A 19,902-nucleotide genomic window follows, 5' to 3' on the forward strand; every position below is an offset into this window, starting at 1 on the left:
TGTGGAACCTCTTGTAGGACATGATATCCAATGGCAGTCATACTCTGAGTAGACCCATTGAAACCAACAGCTTTAATTTAGTTAATCCATTGATTTCACTGCATCTAATCTGATTAACATTGGGTCTCACCCAGGATATTCAGTTTGGGTAAATGTTCAGTAAGTGAGTGAGTTTAATCAATGTTATTCCTAATATAACCAACATTGGGCATCCTGATAAGGAAAAAGGTGTAAGAACCTTGTAGGTCCCTGACTTTCCTTAGAGGGTGACATCAACAAGTGACTGATTAGCAATAACACACACACATGCCTGTAAGCCAAAAAAGTAGATGTTTTTACTTGAGAGGAGTCTTGATGGTAAAAGTGTACAGTACACTGTTTAGATTTGCAATTTACACTTAAATAGATAATTTTACAATATTGTATATATTTACAAACTGAAACAAAAATATTAACATGGTCCATCGTTTCTGTAATTGGAACGCAGATGTGCTCTAAAATTCCTCTTCCCATCATAGCGACACTGTTACAATATTCTGTACTTTAAAAATGCCTATCACGTATTATCTTTTGAAATAAAAGCATTTGTCACTTTGCAAATTTTCATTCTTCCCTCTCCCCACTTTTTATTGTTTTGATTGACCATGATGGCCATTTTGAGGCCTGATGAAACTGACAGTTCAGCAGAGATTTCCACTTAGGTCTCAGTATAATAAATCGGAGAGTGCATTGTGTGAATTTCATGTAACAGGAGTATCGAACAGTCTCTATTGTCACATTTTCTTGATGGACATTAATTTCATACAGTTAACACATGTCCCACCCACATGGAAACTGGCTAAAGAAATAACTATGAAAAAATGGACCAGTATATCAGGTTAAATAAAATGTATGCACCTGGAAATATTATTCTGGAATACTTGTCAATGGCATGTGTATCAATCCTCATGCTGCTGTATCTCTGGTTTTTCCTCCTGCTTGAATTCCTTTCTGAGCCAAGTGCCAGCTGAACCATCATTCGGTCTTGTTTATCTCCATTTTCAGACACATACTGTCCCAGTTCATTCACCTCCCCGTCACTATAGCTGCCATCCATCCCCATCAGTTGCCTTGACTGAGGTAGTGTACAAGTGCAAGGAAGCTGTAGAGGAAAGAAGGAAGATAGTTGTACTCGGGGAAAACTGGCAGTTGACATATTGGAGTGGAGCAATAATGCAGCCTTAAGCTGTTGCTTCTGTCACAAATCCATAGGTGAGGACTCATCTCATCTAACCACAGTTTCTCTTATCTGGCTATGATTTCCTGCATTATTAGTAGCCAGGATAGCTGATATAAAGGTAAATTTGTGAAAATACACCATACTAGATTTTGAGTTGGGTCTTCCAAATGGTGAGCAGATACATGCTTGCAGAATGGGACCCTCTATTATTATTATTATTATTATTATTATTATTATTATTATTATTTATTAGAATTAATATACCGCCCTATACTCTAATGCAGCTGAGGAAAGGGTGGAAATTGGGGCACCTCCCCACTTTTGCAAGTGCTTTTCTGTTAATAGAGGGCACCATGGAACCAAGCCACATTGAGGCTCATTCTATCCAATATGAGATAGTGTGCTTGTGTAGGCTGTATAGCATGAGCATTAAAATTCATGTGAAGAAACTAATGGTTTTTCCAGACCATCCTTCCTATAGTGAGTGCAGTGTTCATCGCTGTGCCAAGACAGCTGGGAAAAATGTGATTTCCATACTAGGAAATGAATTGAAAACTAGTGGGAGCCCACCAAATTGAATGAGTTTAAAAGAAGATTAGACAAATTCTATAAACAGCTACCAGCCACAATGGCTATGTTTCACCTCCACTGTCAGAGGCAACATGCCTCTGAATGCCAGCTGCTGGTAATCACTAGTGGGGAGAGTGCTGTTGCAGTCAGGTTCGGTTTTGGGGCTTTCCACAGGCATCTCGGCCACTGTGATAACAGGATGCTGGCTATTAACCTGATCTAGCAGGCTGCTCTTAACATGGAAACATTCAGAGGTGGCATAGTGAGCTGCACCATTTTTACCTTTTTAAAAAAAGTTAATATTTGGGCATCTCGTTGCATGTGTAGATCCAACCCAAGTAAAAAAATAAATAAATGGTTTGAACATACCCTTGGGTAGAACACAGTTTTACTGTTAGACCCCCATTGTGTGTGTCTGTCTGTCTGTCTGATTCATCTTTAGAATCTACACAGCCAGTGCTGGTTTTCCAGGGGGTACTCAAGGGTACGCAGTACAGACACCTCTTTTTTTGTTGTTAAAAAGTGTGGCACTTACTGTAATAACTTCATGGTGAGTACCAGCACCTATTTTTCTAGGGGGGGGGGGAAAGCACCGTACACAGCCATTTTATCTGCACAGCACCAAATGAAGTTACATTTACCTTGTCTCGCAGCTTCCGTTCCTTTCGCTCTTGCACTGTAGTCAAGTAGTTTACTGCTGCGTACTCTAACACCGAAAGGAAGACGAACACAAAACTGACCCAGAGGTAAATGTCCACAGCTTTGATGTAGGAAACCCGAGGCATGGAGGCATTGACGCCCGTGATGATGGTAGACATGGTCAGCACCGTCGTGATCCCTGGAGACATACAATAATCCGTTTGGAGATGTCATTTTGGTGACAAGTTGGCTTTGTTTACCCTAAACAGAGGGCCAAGTGTTTCATTAAGAAATGAAATGCTAGCTTGAGGTGGGCTGCTCTACCTTCTTTGAATGGTGTGCTATCATCTTCCATGCTGTCACCTTTCTCTGGTTGTGGCCTGGTGCAAATTCTGTGCTGGATTGCATGAGCTGATGCATGGATGACCTGTGGGCTGATGGTACAGCCCTTGGACACAGATTTAGACCAAGGCTGCAGTCCTAAACATATTCACTAGGGAGTAAACTGCACTGAAAATGTTAAGTTGTGGGGGAACATATCAGATGACACAACGATTCTTCAAACAGCTCTTGTTTATTCACAAGCCAGAACAGAACTGAGCTGAATGGTTCAGCCAGTCTGCTTATATAGAGCTCCACTACAAGGCAACAGTAACCACTTTCTGTAACTATCCAATCACTGAATGTCACTTTCAATCCCTTATTTGCATATGTGGACCTGAGTGAAAACTATCTAGAATATCCCCCTGCTGGCCCATGGTGAGAACTTCAGTACATAACAGAAAGCGCTGAGGTTTACTTCTGGATTGCAGTGCAGACCAGGAATCCAAAGCACAATTACCTAGAGGCCTCATTTAACTTAGAATCAGTTCTCTGCAGATTGTGCTGTAAACTATTCAGTCTCACAAGGAAGGATGGATAAATCTGACTTTCCAGTTTGTTTCACATGTTTTAAATCTAAGCTATGATTACATTCTGTGCCACTTCTGCATTCCATTTGAAAAGTATAAATAATTATCTAAAGGACAGGACATTCCTACATATTTAAGTTATGGATTGAAATAGCGGTGATGCACAACAAGAAGGTAAATAGGCAGATGACCACAAAATGTGACAATCTGAAGTCACAGTAGTGCATAATTACCCCTTAGCCAGGGGCCACAACCCTGTATTCATTACCAATCAATTAATATTGGTCAGAACCAAATAGCTTTGCATATGCAGTTTAATCACTGCTGAAAGTGTGAGTGCAGTGACCACTTTATATCCTATCCCTTTGAGTGAAGACTTTTCTCTCATCATTTACATCAGCAAAAAAAGATTTCCCTGCTTGGGCTTTGACAGAATCCTGCTTTGTGAGAGAAAGAGCAAAAGGTCCAGGAGCTAATACCGTCTCCTTTGGAGTCTATGATGTCACATGCAGTGCTGCAAATATACACTACTCAAACTCTCTCAAGATACTACACCATAAACCCCTGCCTATTTCCTAATGGGCATGAATTCATTGGACTCTGTGTAGGCTAGAGAATACAACTGTAACATCAGAAGCAATGAATTGGGAAGGGAAGAGAGAACTAGGAGATCCAAATGCAAATTTAATAAATAATAATCAGAGAAGATAATCACAGCTATGCCTACTGATGGAGCCACTGAAATGTTAAAATATAATTTTCCACTCAATGCTTCATACTCTGCAAATATTACTGATATTATTTCTCTATTTTACATTGCTTTCTGAGCATTTAGCTCAGAAAAGTGACTAATAAATAAGCAATTCTTAGCCTACTTCTACAGTGCCATCCATGAATGTGGATGCATCCAGGCCTCCACCTGCCATAGACCCCCATGGCCAGCTAATACTCCCCCAACAAATAGGAGAAGGGAGTGAGAAACAGTCTCAGACATTGCAATGTCACCTGCTGTTCAGAGAGACCCTCCTGGATTGGCATTGCTATAAAAAGAGCAGGTCAGACACAGCGAGATTTGGTTTGTTTACCTAAGGGAACTCTTGCAGGCACAGCTCTGCGGTCTATCCAAAAGGACACCCAGGACAGCATGACCATCAGAGTGGCAGGGAAATAGGTCTGGAGTAAGAAGAAGAAGATATGCCGGCGTAAAGTGAAGTTGATGTAGAGGCGGTTGTACCAGCCTACAGGAGACAAAGAAGGTAGAAGTCAATCACAAAAGCACACATCCACACCGTACATTTAAAGTGATCTTGTACCACTTTAACAGTCATTGCATTTCCCCCAAAAATCCTGGGAACTGTAGTTTATGAAGGGTGCTGACCTCGTATAACTACAACTATCCAAACGTTTTGTACACCTTAGATGTACTCCTCAATAACAGAGACTTCAAAACAGCAGTCCCCAAAGATGACTACCATGTTGTTTGCATGGTAGTGGTAATCATCACTTGGTAGCAATAGTACTTTGAAGCTTTTACTGTACAGCAACTCCTTTCTAAACAGCCTTTTCGAAAAGCAGTTGCTACAGGATGAGATTATCACCCTGTTAATAATAAGCTCTTTGAATTAACCCCGTACCAAAGATACTGGGTTACAGCATTGTGCACAAACCCAAATTTGGGGTTCAGCAGCACAATCTGGCATTGGCTGCCGAGCCCTTTGCAGGGAAGACAACGTGTGACATGATGCCACAGCCTCTCTGGCAAGTCCAAAGACAGTTTCTCCAAGTAGCGATCAAACCTATTTCCATAAAAATCGACAATAATTGAGCCTTGTCCAGGCCTTATTGTCAAAATTCACTCACCTGTGCTGCTATAAAAGGCAAGTTTGGTGGTAGTGTGAAACTCTTGTATGAGGAACTGGGATAGCGATATCCTCTCATCTGTTTTCAGGGAGTCGTTGCCATTCTTCCAGTACAGCATGAGATCATCTTCAGTGTAAGCATCTAGAGAGGGAGGAAATATTAACTCATTTATTGTAATGAAGCCAGTTGGCACTGTGGCCTAAGTCGCGTACTGAATGCTATCTTACTGTCAACAGATATACACCATATAGTCCAGTGACAGGATTTTATTTTCTATTTAATATGAGCTCTTATTTACTTTTCTCTCATTTAAGTGAATAGCTGCTGTTGACATATATGAGAATAAGGAAAGGACCTGAGAGCAGACTCTTTAACATCAATGTTGGGGGGTGGAGGACATGTATTGCCTCTGCTTCTCCGCAGTTCCCAGTTTCACCTCTGAAAATATCATCCACTTCTTTTTTAATCAAGTGAAAGCAAAAGGTGGGCAGCTGCTAATTTACAAATTTTTACATTAATAATTTTACTTACTACTTTTTTTGCACAATGCTGTACGAACCCAGTAATTAGCCACAACAAGAGATAAGAAAACAAGGGACACTGTACTGTCTGTAGATTGTTTGCTGGAGTATAAGCAACATTTTTTTAAAAAAAAACCCAACCAATATAATTATTATTTTAGGCCCTCATCATCCAATCTAGTCTATTTTAGGCCCTCGTCATCCAATCTAGTCACAGACCTGCAAGGGCCATGACTAGCAGGGGCAATAGAGGAGGGAGTTTGTACTCGGTCTCTTTTTGCAAGAGGGCTTTACTGAAATTAAAGTAGTCACAGAGAAGAAGCAGGGTGTTTGTTCCTATATCTTTGTAAGCAAAAGAAAAAAGAATTGTTGGACAATTCATTGTGAGCTGTGCTCACTCTTTTTAGGGCAGCAGTACCAATTATGTGCGCACAGCACTCATGCTGAGGTTGCATAATTCTTCCAGCACACAGCTATGGAAAGCACAGGAACACCCTTTCAGAATAAAAGCACACAACCCCTATTTTGAAACAAAATGTGAGGCATCAGCATTCGGCCTTCTTCAGAGATCCCGTTTACTTACAGCTTTCAATTTCCAGTGAACACGTTTGTGTGTCAAGGGGAAAGCGACTAAAATCCATGTTACACATAGCTGTTACAGTAACCCTAGAAACAGAATAAGCATATTTAAAATGTCTTCCTTTTACATGATTAAAAAGCCACATATTTTAAAAAGAAAACACAAAGCAGGAATAATGCACGTTAGATGCATGCCTAGTTCGTAACACTTTCACATGTTTCAAGTCCGTACAATTCTTTATATATGGAGAAGTAATTCCTTTGCATTCAACTAGGCTCACTCCCTAAGGCTATAGTCCTCTGCACACATACCTAGGAGCAGGGGCACCGGCTCCTGGGGACCAAGGCACTGTGGGGACCCCTATCTCTTTTTTGAGAGGGTGGGGCCCCCTCAATATTCAGAGGGCCCTATGCACGACGTCAGGACATTGTATGATGTGTGTGACATCAAGATGTTGCTTCGGGCCCCTTCAATCATTTGGAGAAGCTGGCGCTTCTGCCTAGATGTCCCAGTGATTCAGTGGAAGTACGTCTCATTCAACATGCACAAGGTAGGCTGTGTTGACTCATGGGGTCTTATTTCCTTAATTAACAGGTCTGGCTTGCACTGAAAAGAAGTGAACCAGATTTGTGGTGGGAGGTATCCTGCTGACTTAGGAGCAAAAAAGGGTTGTCTTACACAAAACAAACTTGGCACATGTGAATCCCCAAAGCAGGACAACACCCAGACAACACTGTCAGGAGACCTTTGCCATTCTTGACTTTTGTTAAAAGTTGTGAAATTGACTGATAACAAATATTATGCTTACTTATCTCGAGTGAATCTAACCCCTGACATTCCAGCATAAGGTCCACTGCTGAGCTCTGGAGCACCCTTGCCCTGCTTCTCCTCCTTGCTGTTGCTATTGCTAAATCTGCAAGCAGTGACAAATGCAAAAGAGAAGGAACAGCAGCATCTCATTCTGGGCGGTGTGAAGAGTGGGCCCAAAAGGAGACCCAAGGGAATGGGCAGTGATGGCCGTGGCAAAGGAGAGGGTCCCCTGAGAGCATCGTTCTCAAGGGCCCCTCTAAATCTGAAGCTGACAATGGCTCCGTCCACCAGATGACTCCACATACACAAAGTCATCTGTTATTCTGAACTTGGATAATGTTAGTGGCACAAACTTGTGATACGTCTTGATCTGGGTTACACCCACTGAGAATTCATGCACACAGCTGTATAAGAAATGAAGTCAGCATGCTTGCAGAAGCTCAACCAAGCATTTTTGTGGATTTCACCTTACCTCAAGCTGTAAAGCACCTTCCCATCTGGCTGGACCCGGAGCATGACGTTATCTGTGGTGGTGTCATGGATAAAGGATCGTTTGGAATGCACAAAGAACATATCCGGCACCCAGATCTTTTTCACTAGTCTGCCATCAAAGGTCATGCTTTGGTTGTTGGTACTTGGAAACGATAGCCTTTCATCTTTCCAGTAATGTCTAAGGTAAAGTGTCATGGTGAAGTCCTAGCATAAGCCAGAAATTGAGACAAGGAAAAATTAATTCACATTAAAAGGTAAAGGGAAAGGACCCCTGACAGGGAAGTCCAGTCGCAAATGACTCTGGGGTTGCAGCGCTCATCTTGCTTTACTGACCGAGGGAGCTGACGTTTGTCCGCAGACAGTTTTTCCAGGTCATGTGGCCAGCATGACTAAGCCGCTTCTGGCGAACCAGAGCAGCGCACGGAAATGCCATTTGCCTTCCCGCCGGAGAAGTACCTATTTATCTACTTGCACTTTGACATGCTTTCAAACTGCTAGGTTGGCAGGATTAATTCACATTACTATTTTTTAATCCACAAATATTTCTTAGTCCAATGTAATAAAGAAAATAAGTTTTACACTGCAATTGTAAGATTCAGGTAGAATGGCAAAGACATCCTACAAGTGTTCGGCTGCCCCATTCTGTAGTTAAAGATGTGCTGTAATAAATACATTTTTGCCATTGGAATATTGGACTGGATTTGAAACTAATGTACAAATCCATGTCTTAGGTCATACCCAAACCATACATTTAAAGCATTCTTAAACCAATCCAATAGTCATCGTGCTCCCTCCCCCAAGAATCCTGGGAACTATAGTTTGTTAAGAGTGCTGGGAATTGTAGGTCTGTTACCAGGATTCTTTGGAGAAAACAATGTGGTTAAAATGTGTGGTGCACATGCAGCCTAAGTGTTTTCCACTCAGTAATCTCTTTTCCCACTCCTGACGTGATGTCTGTTTTTCAGAGCAGCCCATTCCATAAAACCTCTTGTTCAGAAAGAACAACCATCCAAGCATGGGCATGACACTTACCATGTCAACCTCTGAAATACTGTCCAAGCTTTCAACTTGTACATCTACTCCAACAGGAATGGCAGGGCCTATAAGAAACACAGCATGCAATGCATCAGAATTGTTTATATGTTTTTAAAAGAGCACATATGAAGAAGTAGTTTGCAGTAGGGCTCTCACAAAGAAGGCAAGCATGCAAAATAGTTTGCTGGCTGCCATGTCTAAGGACACAGGCAGTTACTACACAGTAAAGGACTCCAAATCATACCTGGGTTATTTGTCATTAGCTGCCAAGAAGTAACTTAGGGGTGAGCTGAACCTTCTAACAACGAAACATTAACATTAAAGAGAAGCACACAGTTGCTAGGTGAGATCACAGGCCATTTGCACCTCTGGGCTGGTTCCCATGTAAACTAGAGGCCTTCAAAGACAGGAGGCCTTCAGATGCTTTAGACTACACTGCAATGCTGGCTGGGGCTGATGGGATACATAGTCAAAAACATCGGAAGAATACCAGGTTGGCAAAGGCTAGTTTAATATGGAGCAGATAAACTATGCATTGTGTTTTTCCTTAACTAATTACAGAGGTGGGGGAGCCTGATTCTCGCAGTGAAAGCAAACACAGGAGGCTTATCGTTTACTCCTCCAGCAAGAGAGGATGAAGATTGAATGTGCCACCCCTACTCACAAAGTAAGAAGCACTGGGGGTCCCTATGGGCAGACCAATATCTAAAAAGCCAGGACATCAAAAATGATAATGATATTGATATATACGCAAAACACTTATGGCCGATTCACACGTGCAGGTTCATTACTTAGCTCTCAATTAGGAACATAGGAAGCTGCCTTATACCAAGTCAGACCAATGGTCCATCTAGCTCAGTATTTTCAACATAGCTGTGGCTCTCCAGGATGTTAGACAAAAAATAATATCTCCCAGCTCTACCTGGAGATGGCTGAGATTGCACATGGAACCTTTTGCATCCTAAGCAGATGCTCTACCATTGAGCTACAGCCCTTCCCCAAGTGCTATAACCACCTGTCTGCCTCCATCAATAAGTTCCATGTTCAAGGAGAAGCAAGGAGAATACGAAAACATGGTTTGAGACATTTGACACTTCGTACAGTCATGATGTTGCAGACACACTTGTTTGAACTCAGCTAAATAGGTGTACCACTTTCCACTTTTTATACTTAGGAGATAAATATTAGAATTTCTATTTCAGCAAAGATTATCTTAGTAAAATGCATACACAAATCCTCCTACACGAGTTAATAATGCAATTACAGAACATGAGATTTGCTAAAAGCATAAAGGTTGCTCATGAGCACTGCTGGACAAAAAAACCCCAACAAAAAACCCTCAACCTTTTACAACTAATTGAACTTGTATTGTGCATATTGCGCATGTAGTAACAATAAGCTTCCCTCATCAAGGGGTAAAATAGTACCGGTAGTTTGGATTTGAATGACCATCTGTCAGCCAGGAAAGGGTAGATAAATTACAACATTCTTTAATCTGGTGGGGCATAAGAAAGCATGTTTTCCTAATCCTCTGTCCTAAAAGCTTGGATTTTGTATAGCACGCAACCACAATGCTGGAAGTAAAACATTAACCTGGAGCAATCTAAAATATTCTTTCTGTAGTGAAAATGCTAGGTCAGCAAAATGGTGCATTAGTTGATGACATATTATATATATTAGGGCTGGGGAACCATTTTCAATTTGATGGTTTTATTCCCTTCTGGGCAACATTCAAGGGGCCACATGGTGGTGGTGAGCAGGCAGGGCTGGAGACAAAAGTGGGTGGAGCAAGAAATGTAAATTTTACTCTTCTACAGTAGGCTAGTTTCTGCAAACACCCACAGGCCCCTCTGAGTTCTCCATCCAGGCAGCAAAGAGGCATTATCAGTCTTCAAAGGCACATTCCGGCCAGGCAAAAACACTCGAGAAGGGTATGAAGCAGGGCTGGTGAGAGGTGGGGCCTGAGGAGGGAGTGGGGCGTCAGGCAACTCCCAAAGGCCAGATAGGTAAGGCTTACAGGGCTGCATTTGGCCCCAAGGCCTGAGGTTCCTCACCTCTAAAATAAACGAATGTGCACGTACACACACAGTTGCTGTGAAATAAAGCCTTGGGATTTCACTGCCATCTGCAGAGAAATATGACCCAACCAGGCAGTAAGGTTCAGCTTAATGCCATGAAATTTATTTTTAATAGAAGGCATGTCCATTTTTAGAACAGGCATGCCTATTTTTTTGTATTCTCAGGATTCTGTTTTTGTATACTCAGTATACTCTGCTCTATTCATCAAACACTCCTCCAGTCAAAGTGTATTTTGCCAGTCACGTTTCTGGTCTTCATTTCAAATAAATGCTTATCCTGCAACTTCCTGGTGTTCGTGTAACAAATGTTATTGTGGGGTAGGGGGTTGTCCTGTTTCTGCTGCACTGGTGCTCTTTCAGACAGCAATAATATAATAGCATTGGGGAAAGAAAGCACAAAGAAAATGGATTTAATCCAACATGTGCCACAGAATACATCCACAATAAAATACCAGTCTGGAGGGGTCCTAAGACTCATTTATAATTTAAGTTTATGAGGGAATTGTACTTATCTGCACATAACATTGTACTTAAAAAAATATTCTCTGGCAATTCAGATAGGCCAATAAGCTTGCAAGAGATACGCTGCAGAAACAAACAAAAGCTCATTGTTCCTAAGCTTTTCAAAAAGGCAGCTGCCCATCAGTTAAGAGACACGAACTAGCCAGCAAAGCCAAATAAACGTCACATTTAAACCACCATTCGTAATAACCCTCAAGCAAAGGGCAGTTCTTATGTTCTTATATGAGGAATATGATAGAGCCAAACTGAAGTCACTTTAGCACAACAGGAGCATTTACTGAGCTAAATAAGGTCACAGACATATTTGTGGCTTAATTTCAGTCAGGCGTCTGAACCCGTTTTAAAAACCAGAGCTGAGCCCTTCAATTCGGAAATAAGAAAAAGCGCCACAGAAAATACTCTTCCCTGTTGCCCTCAAAATACCCTTTTCCTCCCACATCTGGGATTAGCGCAGGAGGGCACTGATTCGCTCTCTTAAAAAAATATATTACTTGAGTTTTATCAAAATATAACCACTTCACTCAAGCACACAAGCCACATCAGCTGCTTGTCACATTTCCGCCCTGCCCCCCCCCCCCAGCCTCTGCGACCATCTGGTTTCATCCTTAACACAAGGGGGAGGAGCCTGTGGTACTCCAGGTGCTATTGGACTCCAATTCCCTTCATCCCCAACTAGTATGTTCAGTGAAGCAGGGAGTGATGGGAACTGTAACCTGACAACATATGGACAGCCACAGGTTCTCCAACCCTGCTTTAACAGCTTAATGGCAGGCAGGCAGGAATTCAACATACACAGCTCTTCTCAGCGTCAGGATGCAGCAAGAGAGGAAGCTGCACTTATTATATTTCTGCCTGCCCTGGTGTTAACTAAATGCACAGTGACTCTGTGAGGGTAGTCAGGGCCGGCCTACTCATGAGGTTGGCTGAGGCAGCACCTCAGGTGGCAGAATGCCAAGAGGCGGCCTGCCCATCCTGCTTTCTCCACCGCTGGCAGAGAAGAGGCAGGGGCACTGGCTTCCAGGGAGATCTCACAAGATCCCGTGCACTCCGTGTGATCTTGCCAGAACCCACCATCACTGCTGCTGCCACATGGACGCTGCCACATGACCCAGGTAAGGGAGGCTCTGGTGATGCGGAATGACACCTTCCTGTTTTGCCTCAGGCGGCAAAGTAGGACGTGCCACTCCTGAGGGGAGTGCATGAAAGCTAAACTTCAGGGTGAAAGCAAGGGAATACCTTTGCCTGTAGATATTGAGTATTCCTATAGACTTCTTTTAATTAAAAAAAATCACTAAGAGGTGTTTTTAAGAAAACACAGAGAGGAAAAAAGAATATCAACAGAAGTTTACATGTCATACCTCCAAAACCTGGCCGCATGCTGAAGTCATGGTCATCTATTCTCAGAAGTTGCTCTGACTTTGTAAGTGGTGATTTGGTGATATCAGGACTTCGTTTCAATATTGGACTATGTGGAGAAAGAGAAAAGCACAATTACACAACTGTACTACTGCACTATTCCTTAATGTGGGTTCTCCAGGGGGCTCACAGAACACCAATCTGGTGTGTGGAGACACAAATCAAGTAATTGTATTGGTTAAATGCCTAAAAAATAGTCCAGTCCCAATATTTCCTAGAGTGGTGGATAACCTCGCCGAGTTCATTGGCAGTTCAATCCTATGTCTGTTTTCTCAGAAGTAAGTTCCACAGTGTTCAATGGAACCTCCTCTCAGAAAAGAGCATATAAGATTACAGACTGAAAGGCATGAGGAGATGAAATGATATTTGACATGCCACTGACTTCATCTCCTCCAGCTCTGCTCAAGTAACTGGACCCACCAACAATCACGGACTAGTAGGGGAGCTATGCAAAACCTTTGAAAAATAACCCCATATGATCTGGTGTATTTTTAGACAGCTAGTGTGATAGGAGTGCTAAAGCACGTTTCAGATTATTCAGTCCCTACTGAACAAACACAACATTGTGCAGCGTATAGCACGCTGTCTAATGTATCTTTACCGTAATTGCTAAGTAAACAGGAACAGGGGCAGGGCCAGGAAGCACTGAGAAGTGAATTGTAAGCAAGTCTAAGATAGTTTTGTGACAGGCATTAAAGAAACAATGCTGCAAAGCCAACTGGCTGCAGCCCAAGAGCAAATATGGCAAGTTGGGAGCCCAGCCAGGCTGGAAGCAGGTTTGCAGAGAAAAGGCTTCCATACCTGCTCCAGATATCTTAGGAAAGGCAAAGAGAGCCTTAAAGAGTGGAGGGCGAAAACACAGAAGCAATTACTTCAGAACAGTCACCTCAGCTTAGGCCCACCTCCACACACACACACACAAGCCAAATGTAGTCCATCAGCACTGTAGGGAAGCTCACTGGCGATGTGGCAAAGCAGTTCTTCCTGTCTGAATGGGCTTGTCAAATCAGGAAACTGCCATGCATGCGACAGGCCTCATACAGGGCTGATGTGCAGGCTGCATTTAGCTGGGTGAGTTTAAAGTTGTGCTAGTTCTGCTTGGGAAGCAAATTTGGTTGCACAGTCTAGGCGGTCTGAGCTGGATGTGTGCCTGGTTTATTTCGAAAGCAGGGCTGAGGTAATTTGCTGCTCAGGCCCACTGCTTCGATTTCAAGTTTGCAACACGCTGGTTACTTGATACGTTGACAGTGACTTGGTAGTGGTACTCAAGCCTAAATACTTTTGATCCACTGTAACCATTGGAAATAGACTTGAGACCAAGAGCGCTGCTGGCCGGCTGCTTGTTTTCACCATTGCCAGTATCACCCAGCAGAATGGGAGGAAGAGCTAGCATCTTCCATTGGCTTTCATGCACCTGGATTTAATTTTGTATAGGAAGCTGCTTTGTACTGAATCAGATAACTGGTCCACCTAACTTAATATCTTCTAAGTGGCAGCAGCTCTCCAATTTCAGACAGAGCTCCATGCCAGCCCTTTCTGAAGATGCTAGGAACTTCCTGTGTGCAAAGCAGGTGCTCTACCACTGAGCTACAGCTATTGGTCCCAGACAACAGTCTTGCCTCCTGAAAACAGCTCAAAGCAACAGGCTTCTGGCATGACTTCTTGCCCAAAGGAGAAGTCTCTCTCTCCTTGCCTCCCCTGTGTGTATGTGTGTTGGCTGATGTATAGCTAGCAGCATCCAGCAGCTTTGTGTGGATCTCGCCCCTTTTTGAGTCTCTTGTGCCATGTTTACTACAACCTCCTAAGCCCAGGTTATTATACTTAGTTATTAGTAGTGCATAGTTTATGATGCACCAGCATCTTCTAACTTCATGTATATAGTGTGAATAATTGTCTTGTGACTTGAGGCTCTAAAACACTTCACGCTGAACTTTGTGGCAAAGAGTTTTCCTCACTGTCAAGTCTGAAATAGCTGACAATGGAAAAGAACCAAGATCTTGAAGCTCTGCTGTGTTATTCTACTAGTTACACTGGCATGGGTGTGATCTGAAAACTTTATCAGTACTGACTTCTGCTGAGGGTAGGGGTGGTTACAAAGGAGAGAAGGCATAGGAAAGGACGTTGGCCTGTTCAATTTTTAGTAGCATACCTGCCTTGCTTGTGTGATTCTCCATGTGTTTCTCTTCTCTGTCTTTGAGGCCGACTATGAACAAAAACAAAAAATGATAGGTTGCGTATGTTCACAATCTTCTAGAAAGTTACGTTGATATCTTCCTAGGGCAAATCACATATTTCATCCTTGACACACTATATTGACACTAGAGATTAACTTTTCCTTTTTTCCATTTTATGAATATAAATTTTATTATCATAAGCACTAAATACAAAAATCCATTATTAAATTAATTTGTCCATACAGAAATGTTATATAAATATTGGATACTGTACAAAGACATTCAACATTTTTCAATATAAGGTTTTATTTTAATTTATAAAATAATCATAGTTCTAAAAAGAGATTATTTTAGCCAGCCATATTTAATGTGCAACTAGACCTCAAATATATTTAAATCTATGTCTGCTTCGATAAACTATATGCATTTGTTGCCTCCTGCATCCTTACATTCCAATACAGTATGATATAAACATGCCTCACATTTCAATGAATCATCTTGCTGTCAGCCTTCCCTAATCCTTATTATATTTGTAAGTTTGTGCATTTGAACCATATCTCAGAACTTGGTTAGCCAATTTTCTTTTTCTGGAGGATCTTATTCTTGCCCCACTCCACATGCTTGACATCTAGGGATGATCCACACCGATTCTGGGAATTGTACTCCTGTGAGATGGGAACTACAGTTCCCAGGACTTTTGGGGGGAAAGTCATGTGCTTTAAAGTCAGGGTGACATAAGAAGGTGAAGGATAATTTATTCATCTTCCTGTAATGCGACTTCCTTGATGTATCCAAACAATATTACTGCATTAGAGGATCTTGATGCAGTTTGTATTCCACAGTTTTGCTTATTTCCATTAATATTTGGTGCCAATATGATCTGCTCTATGAAGATGACCAGAGAATATGGAAAATTTGATAGATTGACACCTCCAGCATAAGCTACTAACATTGGGGTATGTTCTATTTAATCGTTTTTGAGGGGGAATCTCACTCCAAAAAAAAGTTTTTAACTTGCAGTGTGAAACTTAGATGATTGGCCTGCAGAAGAGGGGAAAGTAAAGTATCAGAGGCAGGAGGTTGTAAAATTATACACAATCCCTGGTTAATGCTCATGGAACAAAGGATAAACATCTGCTGTATAGAGTCAAGTTCTCATAGCCTTTACTCCGTGTTTGAATCCTGCAGGGATGGGAGACAGGTGAAGCTATCGTTTTCTAATTCCCTCCACCCCAGTCACTGTTTTTAGAAGGCTACAGGAGCATTTTTTTCTTGCTAAAATGGATGGGTTTTAACAAGGGTCTTAAATAGAGGGTCTTGTTAAGAGCTCCCTGCCTTTCTCCCCATAATTTGAGCTCTGCAGAACATGAGACAATAACATTGTGAGTGAACTGATATTAACACTTTAGTAGCAACAACAACAGCAGTGCTCAAAATAATTCTTCAGACATTTTAAGCCACATTTTAAAACAATTTGATTATCTTCCAGGTAGACTAGAACACCAAATGGCTCAGGTTTTTCTCAGGTTAATCTCCATGGTTCAGGTGCAGACTAATAATGTCATAAGACCCTGCCCAATAGGAGGTGTTCTCTGTTTCCACACAAGCCAAATGCATTTCAGAATGTGTCACAAAATGCAAGACAATGCAAAATGTTCCACTGAAAGGCACTTTCAAAACACCAAAAGAACAATGTACCAACAATATGAAGATGACGGTGTGGGTGCACTGACCAAAAAAATGTGTCTGCAGAAGACAGTAAATGCACTTTATGGCCATGTGTGCATACACACTCAGTGTTGTTGAAAGTGGCGTACCCAGAGTGGTGCAACATCCCGTCCAGTACATTACCCTGACAATACTGAACCAACCTATTTGTGACACAGTGGCTGAAGTAGACTCTGTCGAGCCAGGTGCTGCCATCAAAATCTAGTGAAGTCAAGGGACTTCCTGGAGTCAAAGATGCACAGTGCATTCTGGGGAAATGACCTAGAGAGACACTTCAGGTCATTTGATGTACTCTGACAGTTGCCGACTTCTTTCAGGTTGGGCCCCTTCTAAAAGAGGATCTTCTAAATTAGCACACTTGTGGGGGGCAAAGCAAGCAAAGTAAGCTTTTAAACATGTAAAATCCAGGCTTAATGAATGAAAAATGATGCATCATGTTAGCAGACTCATTTGCTAATCTCTCCTCTTGTCTCTGCCAATTCAGGTGCACTTTGCATTGTCTTATGTAAGCGCACATACACACTAAAAAAACACACTAACAAAGGAAATTCATTATCAAAATAGCTTTTGGTAATAACAGAAAGCAACTAAAAGCAGGCGAAGGCTAGTCTATATTCTTTTCTTAGGGAATTTGATGAGCTAATGCGTGAAATTTGGCTAGCAAAATAGACTCAGAAAGCAGACAAGTGTTGGGGCATGAACTTTTAACATACCCCCCCCCTTAGAATTAACTGTGCAGAATGTTATAATAATCACAAAAGAAGATTTTTAAAATGTTAAAGTCACTTTGTTATGCAAAACTAACGAAGCATTATTATCCCTCATCAAGAAACACATACTGAAACATGCTTACAACATGCTATTTCTGCAACTTATGAGAATTATTTTATTATTTCTGCTTTAAGTTCTGTGACATGCTTTTATATCATCTCATTTTTGTAAACCACCCCATGTCTATTTTTGGTGGAGGGCAATATAGAAATCTCTTAATAATAAAAAATTCACAGATACACACATAGTTAGTCTGCACACATCTTTCTATGCTGTAGAGCCTATAGCCTATACTGGTGGCCAAACTTGGCCCTTCAGCTGTTTTTGGACTACAACTCCCATCATCCCTAGCTAACAGGACCAGTGGTCAAGGATGATGGGAATTGTAGTCCCAAAAACAGCTGGAGGGCTACCACTGGCCTATAGGATTGTAAGGCTCTGAAAGCCAAGCATCATGCAATGCCAATTCCTTTACTGAACCTGGCTCTTCATTGCCAAACATCTGTAACTGTTCAACCCATCTAATCCAGATTAATAGTGTACCATAAAAAAAAGCAAAAAGGTTCAAAGTGTAATGTGCCAACCGATACCTTGGAGGTGAAGGGAGGTCAGTAGAACAAATATAGATGACTCAAGCAAGTGAACTAAGCTGCAGGGGAACTGAAAACCTTCCAAATGCAGCAGTAAGATAAACCAAAACAAGCATTGCCTCTTGACTTCTGATACCCTTGGACAGGATACCCACTTGGACAGCCCACTGGCAGCAAAAAATGTCCTTTACAGCATGTAACAACAAGCTGTTTTTTAAAATTTCCGACAATGCCCAGGAGCAAATGCTACATTGGTTGCTCTCGGGCATTGTGGGACATTTAAAACCATGACTCATAGTTGACTGCTATTGCCACCAGCAGGTCAGCTGTGGCTGGAAGAGGTGGGGGACCCATGTAATAATAATTTAATGTAGGAGGGGTTTCATAGAAAGCACTTTCCTAAGGGTTCTCAAACCTGGAACTGATCCTGGATTGTCCATATTGATACCATTATTGGGTGGGATTCAATCACAGATCGGCAAATTCAGGTTGCACTCTTGTGCAACAAACACAACCTGCCCCTCAGCAGATATTTTTTGCAATAAGGAAAGTGACAGGAAAATGTGCTGGAAAATGTGGTAGAACATTTGCTTCATGCAAACAAATCGGAATGAATGCTTAATACACAGGCAACATCTAACCTCTCTGAAAAGTTGTGGGGGAAAATCAGGATAAATGCTCAATCAACAGAACCCCTGGAACAAAACCCTGAGTGCAAATGTAGCAACTCAGAACAGACAAGCAAAGCTATGCACCTAGTGAGCTGTCATAGTATCTAAATACTCTGTTCTTACATTTGTAGAGGAATTAATAATTTTACTACCTGGTTGTTTACAATGTGAGGGGAAGGAACCAGTGCAGTCATGTTAAAATGGAATTCTAAACTGCTTCCTCATACATTTTTCCTTCATTTAGCTCTCCCTGCTATTCTCTGCACTAGAAAGAAACTGAATTCTTTGCCCATTCTACATTTCTTAGACGATAAAATGCAATCAGACAATTCCCAGGAACAAAACTGAAGGAGAAAACAAAAACACGAAGACAATGCCTCAGTAGTTAGAAGTCTGTGTGCAAGATGTTTCACTTCACATTGGAGATGGAGGCTCACATACTTAACACTTCTCCAGATAAACAAATTAAAATAAAATTGTCATTGCACACAGAAATCCTGCGCCTCGATGTCACATCTGCCCTATCTATTTAAAGCAGTATCATGCCACATTAAATACGGTAGTCACTGCTTCCCCCAAAGAATCCTGGAGTGTGTAGTTTGTTAAGGGTGTTGAGAGTTGATAGGAGACCTTCACAGAGCTACAAGAGTTCCCTGGGAATAGGATTGGATTGTTAGTTCACTCAGGGAATTTGTTACAATGTGAAGAAGTTCCTAGTTTTAATTTGGGCTGCAGTGCACAGAGAGGGGAGTTGTAACCAGTTCCTACGAAGCTATGATCCTGTTTAAAATTCCTTCCCCTGCCCCAGCCCCAGTGTGCAGGAGGTTGGGCAGGTAATTAGCTTTAGAAAAAGTGTCAAAGAGGGGCTTAGCAGCATCTTAACACCTGCCAATGGTGCCTGTAGAACCTGTGACCAAGCTGAATGCAATTCTGCAGTCAGATTTTGGCCTGCCAGGTGCCTTAAAAACTACCTTTCACGGGCTTCCCCTCCCCTCCCCTGCACATCCCAGTATCCCTGCTATTATAATAGCTCTGCACCTGCCATGTCTGAGTGGTGTTGGAGGGTTAGTGCTCCCATCTCATATCTGAGTCTATTCCCACTCCTCACTCATCCTGACTAGCAAATTAAATTTTTGTCTGTTTTCCACTCAGCCACTAATATAAATTATTGCCAGAAAGGGAAATCTGGATCAGAGTCTGGGTGTGGGGTCACATCTACACCACACATTGAAAGCACATTTAAAACATAATGCTTCTCCCAATTATCTTGAGAACTGTAGTTTACCCCTAACAAGGCTACAGTTCCCAGCACCTG

The 19,902-nt window shown here is 41.9% G+C and overlaps 1 protein-coding gene across 10 annotated transcripts in view; it reads right to left on the reverse strand.

Moving 5' to 3' along the window:
- Positions 1-313: 313 nt before the first annotated feature.
- The window catches only part of GABRR1 (gamma-aminobutyric acid type A receptor subunit rho1), a 30,093-nt gene continuing 10,504 nt past the window's right edge, over positions 314-19,902 (reverse strand). The window contains exons 2-10 of one of the 10 annotated variants that reach the window (XM_081857208.1): positions 14,803-14,856; positions 12,596-12,702; positions 8,635-8,702; positions 7,583-7,806; positions 6,304-6,386; positions 5,200-5,340; positions 4,425-4,577; positions 2,431-2,627; positions 314-1,141 (exon numbers count right to left, since the gene is read on the reverse strand). In XM_081857208.1, the coding sequence (XP_081713334.1) occupies positions 851-1,141; positions 2,431-2,627; positions 4,425-4,577; positions 5,200-5,340; positions 6,304-6,386; positions 7,583-7,806; positions 8,635-8,702; positions 12,596-12,702; positions 14,803-14,856 (1,318 nt within the window). In that variant the 3' untranslated portion in view covers positions 314-850. The other 9 variants (XM_081857215.1, XM_081857214.1, XM_081857213.1 and 6 more) reach the window with 9 other exon arrangements.

Source organism: Podarcis erhardii (genome assembly GCF_964252035.2).
Source record: "Podarcis erhardii genome assembly, chromosome: 3".
Taxonomy (NCBI): domain Eukaryota; kingdom Metazoa; phylum Chordata; class Lepidosauria; order Squamata; family Lacertidae; genus Podarcis; species Podarcis erhardii.